Source organism: Aplidium turbinatum, chromosome 14 (assembly GCF_918807975.1).
Source record: "Aplidium turbinatum chromosome 14, kaAplTurb1.1, whole genome shotgun sequence".
NCBI classification, from domain to species: Eukaryota; Metazoa; Chordata; class Ascidiacea; order Aplousobranchia; family Polyclinidae; genus Aplidium; species Aplidium turbinatum.
The window spans coordinates 7,447,375-7,468,657 of NC_137485.1; the positions used below are offsets into that span (position 1 = coordinate 7,447,375).

The following is a 21,283-nucleotide window of genomic DNA, read 5'->3' on the forward strand; positions in this document are numbered from 1 at the left end:
TAATATAAACAATAATCCGATAAATAGCCTAGATGTCATACTTTGGTTTTCCAGTTGGTGGTACACAAGACTATATTTTCATTTTAAAACCGATCAGTGAGAGAAAAAAGATTGGGGACCGTTGTAGCCTACTAGCCTACAACTGTAGGCTACTTAGGCTTACAACTGTAGGCTACTGTCCGTAAATTTTTCATAACAATTGTCGTTTAAGTTTATAGGCTAGCTGATATGTAGGCTACTTGCTGAGTTGAAGCACTTGCTGAGTTGTTGCATGCCAAATGGTCTGATGCGCGTTGGGCTCGCAGTCGAAAGCCTGCATGTTCGACTCCAGCCACCCCCACTTGCTGTTGTTTCTCTGGGCAAGAAACTTTACGATAATTGCCTCTACCCAGTGATCGATTTCGAGTAATGGGTAGTATCAAATTTAAGTCATAAGTAGAGTGCAGGATAAAGATAATAAAACAAACAAACAAACAGTAAAAAAATAGCCTATCGTTGCTAGAGCTCTGAGACTCTTTTGTGGGCTGTGAAACTGCTCAAAACATAGAACATGTTGACGGGAGCTCGACAAAAAACATCAGCGACTACGCTAAAAAGTCTGCTTTTCTTAAAGTGTGCAGCTTGAAAAATAAGAAGCGTTGCTGGAATAAATAAAAAACAACACCGTTTATTAAAATTTCAGGTGCTCAATCCCTTGATCAGCACCTCGTTTACATCAGCTGTCTTCTCTTAGAAATTTAGACTAGCCTATCTTGACAGAACCATGATGCTTTAAATCAGGGGTTCCTTTTTTACACCGTGGCCCCGTTTGAAAATTCTGAAAAATCAATGGCCCCCCTATTTTTTTCAACCTTATGAAGAAATTAAGAAACGTCATTTTAATAAAAAAAAACTTGTTTATACAGTAACCGGTAGTTAGAATGATAAAATGATATAAATACAACACACTATCATAATTATTCAATTACTCATAATTATTAAATTTTAATTTATTTCTTTTGTTATTATAGTGGTGGAGTGGACTTAGAGATGATAAATTAAAAAAACTTACAATTTTTCAATGCCCCCCTTGAAGAAAGCTCATGGCCCACTAGGGGGCCATGGCCCCCAGGTTGGAAATCCTTACCCTAAATTGTATAAATATTCAACTGAAAGAATCATTGACTTTGCAAAGGTCGGAAATTAAATTTGGTTCTGCTTCCAAAATTGTAAAACAAAATTTGCCGTTGTTGAATGCACTGAAGTTTTGTTTTCAACTTTTGCAGCAATATTGAAATACCAAAGCTGCTTTTTAATCTGCTAAAATGGAACCACTTTTACGCAAATCTCATGAATCAATGACTAGAAGAGAAATAATTTCAACGCTTAATCTCCTCAAAACGTAGTTTTAAGCCGGTGTTTTCAAACGAAAAAATGCAGAGTTTAGACTTTTTTCAGTTTTTGTATTCAAAACTCTCTCAACGCTTTTCATAAGTTATTTTAACAGTGAACTTCGTGGACGCAATTTCTTCTCTGAATCGTCATGCGTAGTTTATTTTTTAGGGCCTGGGCTATTCTATGCTAAGTTGCTTACGAGAAATACAGAAGGGCTGCCCCACCAGCTGGAATCATCTTGCAGCAAAATGAAGCAAAAACGTTTTATGGGTGTCCAATTAATCACCTTAGTTTTGTTTCAAACTATAAGTGGTCATGATTACACTTACAAGCGAAAGCATCTTTACTTTTTGAGGAAAAATAACGTTCTTGCCTGCCGAACAAAGCTAAGCACTCAACCATACAACGATTATTATTATTTGCGTTTCGCTAACCATGTCGGAAGAATATGAACGAGAGCCGTAAAATCCTCAGACAGCATGCTAGCTAAGCAGGAGCAGGCAGTCAGGTTCAATCAGAGTTCACGAACGATATTTTGTATAATTTGTTTTACATGTGAGAAGAGCAGCATATTTCCTACGTCTCTTGACATAGGATGTGCAACCTGCTGTTTGTATTTCGAGGATAGAAAGCTGATGGCTGACGAAAAATTGTTTTTGATAGCTGACACCTGCCACGCTTTCAGCTGATGAATATTTTCACGTTTGTAGAGATTACTGTGTGAGTTATCATTGCACGTCATTGATGGCATTGACTACGTTTTACCTTTTTCTCGACGTTGCTTTCTGAAACTATTTTTGCTACGCTTCGCTTTAGGAACCCCGTTGATTTTTATTATGAAGTAGAAACATAACATTCCGGTTTTGATGCCATCAGAATACAAGTCGTATTCATACAAAATAAGTTACTGGTATTTTCGTGGCATTCTCAGTTAAGCGAAGAGAGTAGGCTACAGATAGATAGTTCAGTGTATTTCCAGAAAGTTTTTATTCAACGTAAGAGATTAAACAGATTACTCTACTATATTTGCAAATTTAATTGTAACAAAGAGGTTGATCAAAAAAAACAAAAGACAGGATTTCAAGAAAACGCTATTGTGGATCTAAATTCACATCAAAGACTTCTGTGTCTTGTTTGCAACAAAAGAGTTGATTTTACTCTAACGTGTTCTATAAACAATGCACTTTCTCCGTGTTTGTAAAATGCAGATGAAAGCGTAAAGAATGCGGAAATAAAACAATGGAACAGCCATGATGTTATCAGATCACGTGCGGCTACCAAAAAAGCTGATGGTAGCTGTTTTAATTGCACTGACCAGGCAGTATTTAAAAGATTGAAGCGCTTCCTCCAGTGACGACTTGCTACAGAATACCTGACTAAGGCCACGCATGGAGTGGCTTCAGATTTCTGAAAATTAAGTTCGCGTCACTGGATAGTGGCATCAGAGATGATTGGTGGCATGGCAAGTTAATTAACTTTTTGATGATATTTGCTGCTCTTTGGAAATAGAAAATAAACTTATAAAATTTACTAGATAGTAAATTGGTGTAAGTTACTTTCGAAAATGTCTATAGAGGTACAGTCAACCCTCGATTTAACGGACTTCGATTTAACGGACTTCGGGTTTAACGGACTCAATATGCGCAGATCTATGAGTAAAAGAATGTACCAAAAGAACGGTTTTTATTGTTTTGGAATTCACCAGATTAGAAAGCTGTCTCTCACAACGTCACAATACGTATTGTGATCTATCAGCGTACTCTGTCAGCGTACTCTGTCAGCGTACTCTGTACCGTACTCTGTTAGCAAGAGCCTTTATTCGGTGCACCTTAGAATCAGTTAGAACCTGCCTGTGTTTAGTACGGTGCATTATGTCTAAGCCAAATGAAAAACGTAAACGTGTGAACTTGTCCGTGATGCAGAAACTAGAACTGATCAAAAAGCTTGAAAAAGGGGCCAGCGTTGCGAGTGTTTGCGATCAGTATGGTGTCAAAAAACAAACAGTCTCAGACATTAAGAAGAGCAAGGACAAGCTGTTGAAATACGCTACGTCTTATTGTGTTGATGCGGCGTCTTCCAAGGGTGGTAAAGTGAGCAACAGAAAACATATGAAGATGGGTAAGGAACAATCTTTGGACGCAGCAGTTATGAAGTGGTACGTTCAACAACAGTCCAGTGGAGTGAATGTGCGTGGAACAGAGTTAATCGCAGCTGCTGCTAAACTTGCTACCAGTCTTGGCTTAACCGATTTTAAGGGCAGTGATGGGTGGCTTTGGCGATTCCGGAATCGCCACGGATTATTTAACGAGGTTCTGCATGGCGAGGCTGGTGATGCAGATACGGCAAGTGTGGCCCCCTTTCGCGAAAAATTAACAAAGTTGATTAGTGACGCAGGCCTCACCCTATCTCAAGTATATAACGCAGATGAGACGGGAATTTTTTGGCGTTCTCTCCCGAAGAATTCTCAAGTCCGTCAGGGTGAGGATAAGACCAAGGGGAAGAAGACAAGCAAGGAAAGGCTGTCGGTCCTGGTCTGGTCCAATGCCACCGGTACTCACCGACTGAAGCTAGCCGTGGTGGGCAAATCGAAGAAACCACGGGCATTTAAGGGATTAAACGTCGAGCGTGACCTGCCAGTAGTTTACTACAACTCTAAGAAAGCTCGGTTTAACTCTGCAATATTAACTGATTGGTTTTTCTCGCATTTTGTGCCTGCGACTCGGTAATATCAAGAAGAAGTGCTGAAGATTTCTCCTGATGATGTACGAGCGATTCTAATACTCGACAATGCCCCAGCGCACCCTAGTGAAGAGAAGCTTGTAAGCGCAGACGGCAAGATAAGGGTCCTTTATCTACCCCCTAATACAACATCGGTTATACAGCCAATGGACCAGGGGGTTATTAGCGCCTAGAAGAGGTGCTACATCCGACGTTACTTGGATGAGGTCCTGGTCATTGTAGAGGACGAAACAGATGCTGAGGTCGACGCCAGGGGCCAGCGAACCTTAAGCAACATAAAAAATTACAATATTTGTTCGGCCATTTATAACTTTGCAGCAGCGTGGCAAGACATTAAGGTGTCTGTCCTCGCAAATTCATGGAAGAAAATCTTAGAGGACAAAGATTCAAAGGCCAACTTTGAAGGAATAGAGGCAGGAGATTTTCTCCAAATGTTGCAGCGTGGTGGGGAGTCATCCACCTCCATCGATGATATAACAGACTGGCTGGACGAATTAGATCTGGACCCAGGGTATCAGTTCATGTCTGAGGCCGACATAGTGGCATCTGTGGTGGATGGTGGAGAAGAGGAAAGCAGTGACGAGAAAGAGGCGATTGAAGTCCCCAAGGTGAAGTTGTCAACTCTACGGAGTTATATCGATGCCCTCATTGATTACTCCGCCTACAGCCAACTACCTGAGATGGCGCACCAATATGGGAAGCTCAGGATGATCAGGGAGCATATCATCAAAGAACAGCATATAGGGGGTCGCCAGACAAAAATCAACAGCTTCTTTGCCCCTAGCCGCCCTGTTCAACATGGTGCTCCAGCCAACCCATCTGTGTCGTCTCCATCTCTCATACGCATCCCACCTGCCCCTGAAAATCTGAACAATGATGCCCCATGCTGCAGTCATCGTCCCGCCATCCCTGAGGTTGATGTTCAGGAGGATGGACATGATGAGTTGATAATCATCTCTGACACAGATAAATCTACATTTAAGTTGTGTACTGTAAATGTACCTGTGTACTGTAGTCGCGCAGGCTATACAAAATACAAACAAGGAACGCATTTCATGTGTCTTAAAACTGCTACTGTGTTGTACTGTACAGTATTTGCTTTATTAAGCGGTGACAGATGGTCTACGCTATAGCAGAGTACTTGACTGTACAGTGCACACTGTACAGTAGTGGGAGTACGGTATTTTCAATTAACGGACTTTTTCCAGCAACGGACTGCTGCTGGTCCGCATTTGTCCGTTAAATCGAGGGTTGACTGTATTGTCATAAAAACAGCTTTCGCAAGAGCAATGGTAGCAGGCTAATGAGCGAGAGTGGTGATTGAAATTTATTACTAGTTGATTCAAGTTGCTCGTATTGGTATTGTTGAGTGTAGTTGAAAAAAGTAGGCTTACCTTTCAAAAAGTGTTTTGTAAAGCCTATTTTTACTTTAGCCTATATTATTTTAAGTAGCCTACATAGCCTACTTTTGAAACGTTTGCAGTTAGCTCAAGCTATATAATTTTTTTCTTTTCTCAATATAAACCACAGCCATATCCAGAAAAATAACAACGATTTGTAAGATCACTTTGATGACCTTTCATATCATTTCACCGAAAACAGATTTGAGAAAAATTATTAGTGTGCGATGACTGCAGAGAGTAACTCTTCGATTGTACTACGTAACTCTACGGACGCCTACGTGCTAAGAAATGCTCATGGACTGGTCAACGATGACGACAGAGAAATGAACTCATCAGTAATCACCTCGAACTCTGGGTAAACAAAATAATATTACACAGTTGGTTTACATTAAGTTATAGTAAACCACACTGGAATTTTTTCATGATCAAATTACGAAATTCATGCTGACATAACGAATACTAATCCTAAAAAAATGACTGTCTATTTCTCCTCCTCAGTAGTCAGAAAATCTTTTAACTTGACGAAAAAAACATATCAAAGGTTTAAGATTTCGTGCTTCAAACTATAAGCAAGAGTAAGAGCTGTACCCCTGACAGCTAAATCTTCAATAATATAATGCACCGTAATAATATTGTATTTCTTCCTTGTTCATTTCATTCCGAGAAATAGCTTGCTTCGTAAAGATGATACAAATTGAGAAAGGATGTTTTCGCTGAATGACCTTAGCTGTTGTCCAGCGACAATAAATACACTACATTATGATTTTTATCAGTTACTAAAACAGTTGTCTTGGGGTTATCTTTTTTTTAATGTTCTCTGCTTGTTATGTTTTGTTTGTTATGCTAAGCTTTAGTAAAGTTCTTCAGGAAACTAACCCTATAACAAAAAGGTTACGTCCCAGGTAGACGTTCTTTAAAACTAAAGTAGTAGACTATCAAATAAGCAACTTTCACAATACGATAAATCTCATTACGTTTTGTAAAAATCGCAGCAGCATTGTGACAAACAACAACAAACAGCAGCGAGGTGAGATGCAAGAGACGACGAGCAACTTCCAAAGTGCGGGTAAAATCACCACTACAGATGAAGTCACCATGGCGCTATCAATCCTTTATGGCATCACAGTAGTCATACTGGCGATCGTTTTCAAAGTCACGGAAAGCATCACAGAGCAGGTTAGTGCTAAATAGTATCCTCCTTCAAATTCATGACTTTCTTGCCTTTTCGTTTCTTTAATCTAAATTTTCACCTGGACACGACGACAAAAATGATGCACTAAATGTATCTGTTCTTCAGCAACTTAATCAGTGACGGATCCAGGAGAGCAGTCGGGACGATTTTGAACAGATTAGGAGGATCGCCTCTTTCTCCATAATGATTTCAAGAAATGAATGTAACCTCTTACTTTTTCATGCATTTTCAGAAACAATTAGCATCCAAACAATATCAGTGTGTGCTATTCTCTGTTGCAATTGTGTGGCTGATTGGTTTCAAGATGTACACCTTTTGGCATCAACGAGTTCTTGGCAGATCAGAATTCTCAAGAAGCCCTCATGCCTCGAATAGATGGCTGAAAGGTATTGGACGTTCATGAAACTTCGCTTTAAAGAATTTGATTCTTTGTAACCATTGTTTATGGTGAATTTATTTATCATTGACGTGATGCAGATGACGTAAACCATATAAGTCGAACGAACATTTTTGGTTTTATTTTCAATAAATACTGGTTGGTTGGTTTCGAAGCTTTATCCTCGGACAACACTTTTCATTAAGCTGTCATTCATTACTACATGTGTGCATCTCTCTGTTTTTGTTTTATTTTTTGCTATTTGTTTTTTGGGTTTTGTGGCCGTGCTAACTACTGATGTATAGCCTACTACATAATTTTTCATTCCGGCACGTTTTAAACCTGTTAAGGTTTTGCCACCTTTTCTCGTTCGTTAACGTGCTGGTAGGTTTATATCGATTTTTGTAGTTAGTATCTTTTTCGTCCCGGACGCGTTAATGACGAAAAATAAAATGATTGATGATTAATTGACTGACAAAACCTGGATTGGTTATTCCTGGTAGTTTTGCATACTTGTAGAGGCTCTTGACGCGGAGCCAGTTACCGAGATTGGCAGAGTGAAGCTTTTCGATTGTTGAACTGTTGTTGCCGGGAAATTGTTCCATACATTAGGTGCTGCTGAATGGAGAGCACTCCTGAATATGCGTTGCTCAAGCACAAACCCCGAGAGTCGAACCAGCGCCGCGTGATCTTGAACCACTAAGCTAATTTTTAAAAGTTTCTTGACAACGTCGTCTAGCTATAGACGTGTAAACGTCCAGACAAATTAATTTCACAGTATGATTATACTTATGTAAGCAAAATAGTCACAAAAAAACAACTATGAAGTACATTGTTTATGGCTTTGTGAAACCAGAAAATCAGCTTCAAATTTTTGCAACCTAAGTCGTTTGTTTCACTTTTGTAAACCTCCTACCCAGACGACAAACCAATCGTTTTTTATATTGATTCAACATTTGCAGACGTTGAATCAATATAAAAAATGATTGTTTGCTGTCTGGGTAGCGAATGTAGTTTGCTTGCGCAGAAGTGGACAAACGTGGAAGCCCCAATTCCATTTGTCAATAATTGTGCAAGTAGTTTTAATTGGTCGTAAGAAGAAAAATGTGATGTCACGTTTAGAACGACAAACCATGCAAATTGTAGAACAGGAAAACCGCACAGATGTTTATATAAACATGTCAAACAAAGCAATATAAACAAATGATGCATCAGGCTGTTTGTGACAAACAGTGTCTAATTTTGCGAAGTTAAAACTTTCTCACGTGCGTTAATCACGTAGCTATGCATTTTATTTGCACTGCACAATCCCTAAGCTCGACACAAAAAGTCTTTGATTTGAAACAACATCATCATCAAAAATTTAATAAATTTGTGTTAAGTAGCCTTTTTTGTTTTTTTAATCTACTAAGCTCAGGCTTCCGGCTGTTTATTTTCTACGTCGTTTTCAATGACAGTCTCTGAGGATAGCAATTCTCATTGTGCATGGAACGTCGGGAAGCTATCACAGCAGCATTTTCTGCATTTATTTCTTCCCTTATCAGATGAAAACTGCATCTATTGTTGGAAACGTGACTTCGAAACATTACTGGACAATTACTACTTAAAATGCCATTTACAATACTGTTCAAATATTTTTAAATTTTGAAATTAATTTATTTTGTTGTACATCCAAGCGTCTATCAAATTTATTGTGAACCATGTTTTTCTTTAAAAACCGATACTACGAACAGGACAGCCACAAGAATGTCGACTTGCTTTTTAGGAGAATCTGCAATACATTATTTTAATACAAACGAATTTATTTTTACACAATTCAGTTCAATTACAAACAGCTAAAAATCGATTTCGATCAGCAAGCACCTAGATCATCTTCAGTTAATTGAAAGCAAACAGCACAAAAAATCAAATGATGAAGGTGCGAAAGAATGAAATACGTTTTACTCTCGCTACGAGAATTGATGGAAAAGAAAAGACTAACAACCAAACGCGAAATAAATGAAAAATGACACGAAAGAGTATGGTGTAAAATTGTACCATCATAATTCTATCATCACTTTTCATTCTTTTGTGCCTTCATCATTTGATTATTCTTAACCAATAATCTTATTACTTTAGGAGTGATAGCTCTTTTCGGATTCGCAATTGTGATAAAAGACTGCTTGGAAGTTATTGGTGTTTTGGAGATAGACGATCCCATGTGCAAGGACAAGCTTCTCTATCTGTTCAAATTCATCCTGCACGCTGTGTTTGTTCTTGGTCAAGTCATCTTCCTATTCTTTTACGCAAAAATCCACATTCATGAGTTTAAAATCTGCTCCAGGTAAGAGTAGCAACCAATGGCGTACAGTGACCGTTTTTTGGGTGTTCACTTTTCTCAGAAGGCTTCAAACATACTAGATTGCAGTTTGCTCAATGACTGTCCAGATCGCATCAAAATAAAGTCGTCGTAGTCGTCTGAGCTTCTGGGGCCGAGGGTCTATCCTTTTACCACCCCAGATTCACGATGTTCCCGGACTACACTGGAAGGTTGCTAGAGAGCAGCCAGTCTTTAGTTTCATCATCCATGACTCGCAGACCTTCCACTCCGTTAGGTGGCTTGAAGGTGGTACAGTCATTGATGATGCGGTCTGTTCCTCGGCACCACATTCACAGGAGGAGGAAGAAGCCATTCCCCATTGGTGCATGGTTGAGCGGAAAAGCCCGACGCCCGTACGGAGACGGTTAAGGCGCACCCATGCCTGTCTCTGTAGTGTCAGGCCGATGGGGCGTGTGTCGGCGTCGGAGATGAATGAATGGAGTCTGGAGGTGCTTGACCTCCATTCAGAATTCCATTTATGGTCCGCCCAAGTAGCCGCACAGATGTCTTGTTCATCAGCTTCGTTGATCAGAAGCCGAGCGGCTGGCACGAATGGGTGTCTTGATTTCAGTCGGCGGGGGTGTCCGTTTGGGAAGGCAGAGATCTTGTGGTGGAGAAGATGGCTAGGCTCCAGTGCCCGTCGACTGAGGGACGGAGTGGCTTCTTCGCGACGAAGCTCAGCAGGTTGGATGCCAGCGAGAATGGAGAGATTGTCCAATGGTGTGGGACGCAGGCATCCGGTCACTGTGCGCAGGGCGCTGTTTATGGCAGTGTCGATGTTGTGGCAGTAAGCACTGCGGCACCAGACAGGTGCACAGTACTCTGCAGAAGAGTAAACAAGGGCTAAGGCTGCTATTTGCAAAGTGTCAGCCCTCGCCCCCCAGCTAGAGCCTGCTAGGCGCTTCAGTAGTGCAGCGCGGGATGTCAGTTTCTTGCGCAGTAACACCAAATGGTGGCGGTATGTGAGCGATCTGTCTTGTGTCACCCTAAGATACGTTGGCTCGGGGCAGAAGGACAGAGGTTTTCCGTTGTTGTTGACATGTAACTCACGATCAGCTTCCCGATTGTGTAGGTGGAAAGCTGCCGCCACAGTTTTGGTTTCGCTGGTATCAAAATAAACTGATGTGGTATAAAGAGTGACTATGCAAATCAAGCGTGAGTTTGAAACTTTCCAAACAAAAGTGAACACCTAAAAACAATGGTTACCGTATGCCATTGGTAAGCATAACAAGTAGCCTAACAATCATGTTAACATTATACAGACAGGAGCGTTCTTCCTGGCAGTCAGTATAAGGCTGAGTAGCCGACTCAGTAGAACAGCGAGCAATTGCTATTCGCATAGCCTGTCGGCAGTCGAGAGTCTGCGGCATGAATTAGTGATGGGATACAGATGAGCCTTACCTCATGGGCAAAACACATGTCTATCGGTGTCAATTTTGCTACTGTACAATCGACTGCCGAGAAACACCATACCAACACTTACTGAAATTTGATTAAAATAACACATTGCTGCTTAAATATTGCAAGGTTTTCAAGCCATTACAGGTTTATGCCTGGGGGTAAAAATGAAAGCTGTAGATAAACTAAACAAGCAATGCATATCTTTGTATTCGTCTTCAACCGGTGTAGCTTTAGTGACTTTACTGGATATTGGCACTTGGCAGCAACTGATGCAGCCGTTAAAAAATATCGTTTCAAAATTTGGAAAATGCGGATGTGTATTGACAATACATTTAATGTCATGCTCTTTTTTGTCTGTTTAGTTTGAACTATGGCGACCTTGGTTTGAACGTGCACAGTCAGAGTCAGGCATAAACAAAATTCGTAATTTTTGATTAAAATACATTTGGTTGTATTACGATACTTCCGATGCATGGCTTGTGTTGGCGCGAAAGAAAATGTTACATTTTCCACTACGATCCAACAAAACTAGAAATCTTTGTAGCCTACTGGATTTGTGTGGACTGATGGAGGAATTCTTCACCCTCGGAGTGATCCTGGCGGTATCGCATACTTGTAGAGGCCTTGACTTGGTTACGGAGCTTGACAGAGTGAAGTTTCCGCTTGTTGAAATGTGATGGCAAAATACTATAAATTATTCAATCGCAAATTTATATATTAATTGTCGCAAATTATTACCACTAGGTGCCGCTGAATAGAAACGGGTTCTTGAATTAGATTGCTCAAGCGCACACCCCGAGAGTCGAACCAGAACCACTTAACCTTGCCGTTTTTTGTTTGAAAAATCGGGGGCTTAACCTATTGAGCCATCGAGTATATAAACGATATACAAATTTGAGTATATCGTTTTAATTGATCGATGTTTGTGCAAAAACACCTGGTTTAAAATGCCAACAAAGTTTCAAGGCCAAACTCATCAGCCACATTTATAGCCTTGAGCAAAATAAAATTTTCCGTTGTTTTAGGTTTGGAGTCATGCATGCTATGGCCACTAACTTGGCTGTGTGGATTGGAGTCATTGCGGACGAGACAAGCTACGCCATCAAGACAGATGCAACCAATCATGATGCAATTGCAACATTACAAGGATACAACGTTAGCAAGATTGTGGACACAATCAAAATGTACTGCGACAACTCGTCACAGTTGAACAGTTTCTTGAATTTGGAGGGGACAAGTACCGCTTCATTGACTTCGCAATCCCGTGAGAGATGTTTCTTACAAGATGTAAAATTCACATATTTTAAAGAGCAGAATTACAATACATTTATACACGTTATCTTCTTAATGGCTCTGCAAACGCATATTGCTCATGAATTGGTTGTAAACGAGAAAAAATTCATCTCATCCCAAAGATTTATATTTTTGTAAAAAATTTTCTTCTTTTTTTCAAAGGCTTGTGCTGCATTATACTGTAGGCTAAATTATTAGCAGACCATAGTACGGATACAATGCTGCGTTTATGAAGAATGGTAGATTTCCATTTGTGATTTACCAACATTTCTCTTTTTCTAGAATATTTGACAAAAGATTATAAATCAAGTAAGTTTGACCACATTCTACTCAAAGAAAATGTGGTTCTATCGCTTTTTTGTGGCACGTTATTAAACCACCAAGCTTCAAATGCTGTGCTTGTAAAGCTGTCATCTTAACTATACCTTCACCCTTACGACGTCAATAGTATAAAGTAGATTCACATGAAAATATCAAACCCATCGTAAGAACGTCATACTCGAATCACTGACCAAACGTGTGTTGCCTGAAGCCAAGCACGTCAAGCGATTTAACCACTGACGTAGCTACAAAGAAAATTTTAAGGGGAAAAAGTAACGTAAACGTCATTCAACGTGAACTACAATGGCATTAAAACGTTATAATACGTAGTATTAAAACATATTTTTGGTTAAGTAGGCAAAGCGTCCCCCAAACCCCTTTCCCTCGTGGGTATGTCCCTGTACATAATGTGGATGAAGATGTAGTGAATTGTGTTTTGCTTTTGTGGCTTGCTTATGCATCTGCAAGGCTTGGAAATGAATTTTGTAACATTTTTTAAAACAACTTGTCTTCAAGTTTGACACAGCATGATGAGAGAGCATGTAACAAACGTAGCCTACAGTGAAATCGTTTTGAAACTGCACCTCACAGTCAATAGGCTAAATCATTGGCGTACGCAGGAGGGCACATTGGGCCAAGGCCCCTTCCCCTTCTTCAAAAATGTTGATTTTTTAGCGTTGTTGTGATAGTGTAAGTTAGTGCAAACATGTTATTGTTCAAGAGTGGTCTTGGGTAGCAAGGCCGTAATAACCGTCCCTGGTACCTTCGGTGAAGAGGGGTCACACTGTTTAGAGGCCCACTCATTTCAGTTAGTTTAATGTTTTTTAGGCTATTTGAAATAAAAAACAATGTAAGCTAAATATTGCTACAGAAGCTCGATAGCTTAAATTACGTAAGGCCCTATTAACCGCTTTCAAAACCCCGGTAAGTGGGCCAACATCTCTGTTTAGGGGCCCACCTATATTTAAATTTAGTTAGTACAGCGTTATTCGTCGATAAAAATGTGACAATACTGCTACGAAAACTCAAATTTCGTAGTTTAGGATGCATCCATCTGTTTTGTATTGCTGATCTCATATGTAATGATTTGTTTAAGTCAAGAGTGTTATATCACATCTTTTGTTTTCAATACAAAATCTATCTAAATGAGCAAACCAGTTGCTTCAAACAAAAAAGTAATCGTCAATGCAAGCTGAGTAGTGAATATGGTAAGCTAATCCAAATCCTACACAATATGACTTACTGGTTATTATTAGCAAACGGGCGTTTTTTCTATTTGTTTTCGTTTCGATTAAAAAAAAAAGATTGAATGCTACCCCCTTGAGAAAATCCTGCGTACGCCACTGGCCTAAATGGTATTACGCAATAATAACCTGTAGCCACCAAATAGGTTTTACATTTTTTGAAAAGGTTTAGCAACGTGTTCGAACCATTTTAACAAGATCTTTGTGCTAATTACAGGTGGTTTATTTAGCGGCTCTTGCGCATGCTACACCCCCGTATGCAACGTCATTGCTCGTGCTGATAGATTCCTGTCTCCTCTGCTCATTGAGTTCTGCTTGGTGTCAAGTTGCTTGCTTTATTGCATATGGAATCACGTTGGAAAGGAAACACTTCACCACAAAGACGTTGCCAAGCCGAGCCACAAGTTCTACAAGTCATATAAAGGTTTAATATTCATACAATTTCAGTTCAGTTTCATGCTTATTGCCGACTATCATAGCGTAACATATTATTTGCATACTTCATACTTTTCGATTTCATAGAGATTCTTTTCTGAAGAACCAGCAAATGAAAACGACCGCAGCAATGTTTGTGTTCGGTATTTTCATAAAACCCACCACTTTCCGCCGGTGTGGTAGTCTAATAATTCTTCTCTCTTCTTGTCTCAAAATATCAGGGCAAACTTCGGTTAGCCGCCGTCTTGTGTCATCGTCAATGGAAACTAGGTCCCCACACCATGGGGAGATCTGTAGCCTGCAGTAGGCAGTCTTTGATTATATGGGTTGCTGCCTGCATCTCATCATACTCTCAGGTAACGCTCTCTTTCAAGTCTCCACGCACCATGTCTACACCAAACGTCCAAAGCGCCCTACACCAGTGACCAGGCGGTTAAGCCTTGATGAGCCTATTTGGTGTTGGTAAGATGAGTTGATGAAGAGGGCAATCTTGAGCGTCAACGTATTATCAATAACATTGCAATTACTTAAAATGGTTAGCGTTAAAGAAACTACACATTTCATAGAGTTAGACAACAAAAAGTAATTTTATCTATAAATTTGCAGGAGTAATGCTTGGTGGGCTGGTGTTAGTAGCGACAATTATTGTCATAACTTTATTGGGAACGTTGGATTCGGGAACGTCTTCAGTGGACAAGTCATACTACACAGAAATTCGGTATCTTCAAGTATATGAAGGCTTTCTAGTAAGTACTGGATAACGTACATGACTAGTTGTAGCGTACTCGAAAGACCACTTGATATTGTGGTACCGAACTGAAACGAAATCCCGAAAACGGATTTAGCTGCTTCGTGCCACAACCTCACCTAATGTAGATATTGCAGCTCCAGATACCACGATAGTTGGTGGAAGGACAGTTTATCGAAAGGTAGTTTGAAAGCAGAAAAAAAGAACGTTTCGGCACTCCAAATCGGATGATGTGTAAACTCTACAGTCTACAAAAAAATCAAATAAAACTATTTCTTCCCATAGCAATGGTTCCTGTTGTTTGAACAGGCCTACTATTTTTATTTAAATTTCAATAGATTTAATTCTCATATTCTCAATTGTATTTTTCAGCTGTCCTGCAACATTGCCATCTTGCTCGCCTGCATATTTTCATTCTACGTATATTCGGTGTCCGACATAAAAAGAACCAATTCGTCGGTCGGCTTGGACGGTGTTCTCCTCTTCATTTGTCTGGTTGGGCCTCTCATGGTTGGCCTATCTTCGATCTTGTCTCTTTCTGCCGGAGAAACTGACGCAAAGGCTTCCAGCTGGCCCTTGTCGATTATGGTTTCAATCATGGATATTGTTGTGAGCCTCGTGCAGGTGATTGGTGACCATAACGTGACGTAGTCTACTTTAATCTACATCACAGCAATCACTACATCATCTAATTTCAGCCAAGTTCTTCTTGAGTTTTCCTATTATAGACAACGTTGTGTGAATGTAGGCTAAGCATGCAAATCTGCGGCATCTTGATTTTTTTATGAAACGATTATAACAAAGATTTTTAAATTCTCAAGATGACTAAGTTATAAATTCAACTGCTTGGTGAAGTTCTCCAAGCACCGTATTCAAGCATACTAAAATACTGTATATCTCCTTTTATTTTTATGCTAGCGTTTCGATCAACCTTTTCTGCCAGTATAAAGAATAGATTAGGCCTACTGTTGTTATCAAAATTATTGATTTTAACCTAATTGATTTATCAAAGACGCAGAAAGAGTGGCATTCCAATGTAATGTAACAACTAGGTCTAAAGAAAAGTTAATTGTTTTGTGTATGGTATCAGTCTCAGCGTCTCCGATTGGGAGACAATGAAACCACAATGAAACCACAATAAGACACACACAATAAGAAACCACAATAAGACAATGAAACCACCAATGGTCCACAAGGCAATTGCCACCATTAACTTAGTAGCCTACTAAAATTTAATTTAGCTCACAACTGTAAAAATTAATGTAGAAACTCTAGAATGGGCAGTGGCGTACGCAGGGCCATTCTCCCCACCCCTTCAAAAATGTTGATTTTTTTAGCGTTGTTGTGATTGTGTAGCGCTGTTTTTCAATAGATTGAGTTTCGCTTTTAGCAGCATGGTTGTTGCTTACTTCACAATGTAGATACTAACGACTTGTTTCAGCATGATGCTGCAAGTTCGCTGTGGTAATAGCCCATTGCATTAGCTTTTGGAACACAGTTCCCTTATCGTTATATATATTCAGAGTACGATAATTTTTGTTTAAAGTACAGTACCTGTACCTAAATAAGTTGCATTTGATATTTAAACTTTCACAAAGAGGTTCGATTTATGCTTTAATCTGAATACATTGGCTGTTAATCGAACTATTAGGCTTACAGTTTTTATTCACCCGTTTAGGCCTACTATCATGCTTTTCATATTCACTTATGTAATAATTCGATCTAAAAGTAGGCCTGCCCTACAGTGACATACGCAAAGACCGTAAGAGTTTATATTTCACCAACAGATAGCCTCGGCTACCTTAAACTTTGGTCAGACTATAAAGTCACATTAGGCTAAAAAAAGTTAAGTTACTGTATATCAATCGCTCTCCTCCTCCAGTAAGAAAATCCTGCGTACTCCATTAGACGTAGTCTACCCTCAATACACGTGGTTCATTGGGTTGAGTAAGCTAGCTACGTCGTCTACGTAAAACATTATATGCGACGTCAAAGGTGTTACATCACATTTTTTTGTTTTCAATACAAAATCTATCCAAAATTTGCTGCAAATTAAAACATTCTCATCAATGCAAGTTGAACGTGGTAAGCAAATCTTGGAACATATGACTTCAATTCAATTTATTTTTCATTGCTGGCGCGAACATGTAGAAAACGGCAAAGTAAACTCACGAATTTAGCACCAACAAAAGGGAAAGCTGGTTGTTATTAGCAAATGGGTTTTTTTCAATTCGTTTTCGTTTCGAAATTGTCTCGGCTTCAACTCAATTTATAACTTGTTGTTTGTTGTAGGTCCAACTAATCGTGTACGGATTACACCGCGAAAGAGTTACAGACGACAACCCTCCGTAAGAGATTAAATAGCTTCGAATCTTCAAAGTCACTTTTGCGGTTTATTGAGCTAAAGTTATTTGCATCTGTTTGTGTGCAGCTATGCCGGTGGTATATTATAGATGCATGAATCTTCATACTTTTCATTTTTGCAAAATTAAGCATGTATACTTAGGCTACCTTCTTAGTTTTAAGGATTAGCTTGCAGCAGCATCCTGAGATTAAGCTGATAAAGCGTTTGCAATGAGTTAGATATTGATACTATCGCTGCACTTGCTATGTTGTTGTATATCCATAATCAGCTTATACATCTTTCAGAACTAATGCAAGGAATTTGTCTTTGAGAATTGCGTCAGTTGCTGAAAAGAATGTTGGCTTCGAAAACCAAGTTGACACTTCCAATCAAGAAGTAAGTAGAATGGCTTTTTTAAATTTAATCTTTTACAAAAACAAGATAACTAAGGTTTAAAATTGTATGGACAAGTTCTTATTCTCAAGTAGGCAAACCGTTTCCGTCTTGGCAGCTGTTACATAAGCGTTCGACTTTGCAAAAACGAAAAAGACTTTTTTAGCGAAACCTGGTAGATGAAATAGTTCACAGACAACACTCCAACGACAGGAAACTTCACACTGTCTACACGGGTGATCGGGCCTGCGTTAGTTGATCGCAGCTTTTCAAGTAGGAGAGATCGGTGACCAGTGGGACACCACCGTTTTCTTGAACCGTGGTGAACGTAAACGACTGGAATTTTGCGAGTGGAACCGAGATACTGGTCATTGAGTGGTCAATGTCGTTTAACGTAGTTTGATGGCAAAATCTTTTGTAGTTCAATCATGACATCAAAAACAGTTTTTTTTTTCATTATTGAAGTAAACAGGAGTGGTCAAATTTCTTATATGTTTTTGATTTAACAATGACTTAGTAGGAAGTAGTTTTTTAAGTTGAGTTATTCCTTATGACTTGTAATTCCATTAAGAAAAACCGCAAAGTTATTTCAAGTTTTGGACTGAGAGGCAAAAATATTTCGAATTGGGTTTCAGGCACCAGTGGAACTTTTTGTGGAAGGACCTGTGGGGCAGTAGGCTATAAACGTATGCATCTACTGTACAACATACATAACACAATATGATGGTGTTGACGAATTCCTTTTTCATAAAAAGTCATGGGACATTTAAACAACTCCATTGTGTATTTTAATGTTGAGAGTTTTGTTGAGTCATTTCATTAAAACTATTTATTTCAATGTTTCTTTGATGTAAAGTGTCGCAACAATGCCTTGTAATACACAAATGCACGCATGATTGCAATGTAAAATCTCTGTTTTTTTATTTGCAACTAGGCTAGTTTCTAGTTGCACTAAATGCATTTTTGAAGTGCCCCACTGTTCCCGTTAGGCACCAATACGTTAGTGCGGCATTTAAAACTTGAAAACAAGCATCAAATTTTTTTGTTGAAATGTTTTGAAGATGAGAGTCAAAAGTGGAACTTTATGAAAATGTGGTTTAGTACACATTGTTCATAAATTATTTGAGTTATTAAAAAAAGCTATTTTTTCCTACTGGTTCCTGATTTCCTCTATGCTAAAGTGCAAGGAATCACCTTTCAACACGGCTTTCTCGGCCTGAGGATAAAGATTCCCACAATCAAATAAGCATGCTTTTAATTTTTAACCGTGGATGATATTGACTTACTAGTTTTGTGATAGCCTACTCTTACTAGTGGTAGGCTACTTTATTTTAAAGGATTTCTGAAGATTCGCTATGCTGATGACACTGTGCTCATAGCGACATCCCCGCAAGGTTTACAAACACTAATTAACAAAACTTCAGACATCAGTGCAAAATATGGAATTGAAATTAATGACAAAAAAACAAAATGCATGACTATCTCCAAACATAGTCCTGAACCCCACTTTGTACTTCACCAGGGAGGCAACACAATTGAACAAGTGTCTTCTTTCAACTATCTTGGTTCTCTCTTAACAGCGGACGCACGATGTAAGAAAGAGATACGAAGAAGAATAGGCCTGGCTAAAGACGCTTTTAATAGACTACGACCTATTCTATTGGATCGCAAGCTTTCTATTCTTCTGAAGGTGCGGCTTCTCAAAGTGTTAGTGTGGTCTGTTCTCCAGTATGGTTGTGAAACATGGACCTTCAACACAGAAACTAGGCGTAACATTGAAGCAGCTGAAATGTGGTTTTACAGAAGAATGCTCAGGATTTCATATAACTTATATACTGATCACATCACAAATGCAGAAGTTTTAAACCAGGTACATCAAGATAAAGAACTATTGAACAACATAACTCAAAGGCAACTCAAATTTCTCGGTCACATTATCAGAAAAGAAGATTTCGAAAATCTCTGTCTAAGCGGCCGCCTTCTCGGGAAACGTGCTCGTGGCAGACAAAGAACAACATTTATTATATCCAATTTCAATACATCAATCAGCCAACCAAGAACACTTTGGGACACTGCGCGACAAAGGGAACACTGGAAAAATTTACGAACTGAGCATCTAGTTCATCAAAGGCCGCATCGGCTATGATACTGTTGATGTCTTTATTAATATTGTATTAAGGTAGCCTAAATGGCGCCGCTATAGGTATGTCAGTTGACTGGGATTTTGTTTTTATCTTTTCTTTCAAGCTCTATTTTCTTCGTATTTCCAAATTACTTCCTCTCAACTATAGCTTAACAATATTTTTTACAGTAGAAAAAGTCAATAAATAACGTTTAAATTTTTTTCAGGTGAAACGATATTCAAATAATGAATTTCAAAAAGGTGGCCGGCGCCATGATTCACGACTTTCTGACACCACGGACAACGATAGCGTGTTTAACGCTCAGAGAAGCCTACCGGAAGTGCAAGGACAAAATGAACAGTCGCTACGTGTCGGCATAGAGCCTCAAATATCTGTGGTAACAACGGTGTGCAACAATTGTTCTGCAAAAGACAGACGAAAGACTCTACTTCCCCCAAATAGCATTCGACTAATTCTCCGAGAGACTATCATGTTTTTGGTGCTTTCAAACACTTGCTTGTGGATATTTTTGTCACTTAACGGGACTATTTTCAAAATTTACCCCTTTCAGTCTGAATACTTTGGTTACAGTGCCTGGACAACTTTGGTGTCGGTGACTGCACCTCTGACTATATTCTTGAAGCTTCACTTTGCAGCTTGTTACTTCGAGATTTGGTCTTACTCTTGAATCTTTGTGGAGGAGTGGCAAAATATTGGATTTGAGGTGTAGCCTACCTTCTTTCAAAGTTGTGGATCTGAGATAAACTGTAAAAATATGTTTTTCCTTTGTTTGTTCTTGCTATATGTACATGAGCCGAACTCCATGTTACATCAGTGATATGCTTCCGCAGTATATAGCTTGCGCTCAATTAATCCTCCGGCCTGCATTAAAATATTGTATGACGTGATGGGTGTGCGAAAATAAACAAAAAATTTACAATATTGCTTTGGTGATTCAGAATTTGTTTGGCGTAATTTCACATTAACACGTTAATGTGTGGCCTTAAACTTCTGCACCAAACATCGTTCTGCAAGTGAATGACAGTCAGGTTTTTCGAAGGAAAACGCAGGCATCCATGTTAACAAAATTGGAATTTAGACAATAAAAAAGCCACTTCTAAACCAAAACGTTCACACTGGCAGAGGCTTTCCATCTGCACCCGTTGTACGCAGGGTTGAGAAAAACCCGGGTTTTTTTAAAAAAGCCCAACCCGCCCGGGTTTTTTTAAAAAAAACCGGGGTTTTTTGTTTTTTTTTAAAAAAGATGCAAAAAAAGTAGATTCATGCTTATTTCACCTCAAAACTACTTTTTACGAGTGAAGTGCCTTTCACTCACAGTACATGCTTGCATAACTCAATAAAATAATGCACTAGGGCTGTTGTTGCTTGAATGTTGCATCATCCATTAGTTTCAAGATCAAGTTGGATGTTGCATCATCCACTGATTTCTATACCAAGTTGATGCTACCGTGGTAGAAATCACATTATTGCATCATTTGTTTAGATTTGAAGGCAAGGAGCATTTATGCCATCATGTT

At 39.2% G+C, this 21,283-nt stretch overlaps 1 protein-coding gene across 1 annotated transcript; it reads left to right on the forward strand.

Annotated features, from left to right (window-relative positions):
• The first annotated feature begins 5,728 nt into the window (after positions 1-5,728).
• LOC145783088 (proton channel OTOP1-like) lies at positions 5,729-20,916 on the forward strand. The gene is made up of 11 exons (XM_082594862.1): positions 5,729-5,871; positions 6,509-6,692; positions 6,941-7,094; positions 9,203-9,407; positions 11,870-12,108; positions 13,920-14,126; positions 14,744-14,883; positions 15,258-15,509; positions 17,178-17,233; positions 17,535-17,625; positions 19,972-20,916. The coding sequence occupies exons 1-11, from the start codon at positions 5,741-5,743 to the stop codon at positions 20,431-20,433; spliced, it is 2,121 nt and encodes a 706-aa protein (XP_082450988.1). The 5' UTR covers positions 5,729-5,740; the 3' UTR covers positions 20,434-20,916.
• The last annotated feature ends 367 nt before the right edge of the window (positions 20,917-21,283 follow it).

Bases quoted from the DNA above. Each gene is read 5' to 3' on its own strand.
- LOC145783088 (XM_082594862.1), top strand. From the start codon at position 5,741: ATGACTGCAGAGAGTAACTCTTCGATTGTACTACGTAACTCTACGGAC. The intron at 7,095-9,202 runs GTATTGGACGTT...TTATTACTTTAG, and splicing joins CTCGAATAGATGGCTGAAAG to GAGTGATAGCTCTTTTCGGA. The intron at 12,109-13,919 runs GTGAGAGATGTT...TGCTAATTACAG, and splicing joins TTCATTGACTTCGCAATCCC to GTGGTTTATTTAGCGGCTCT.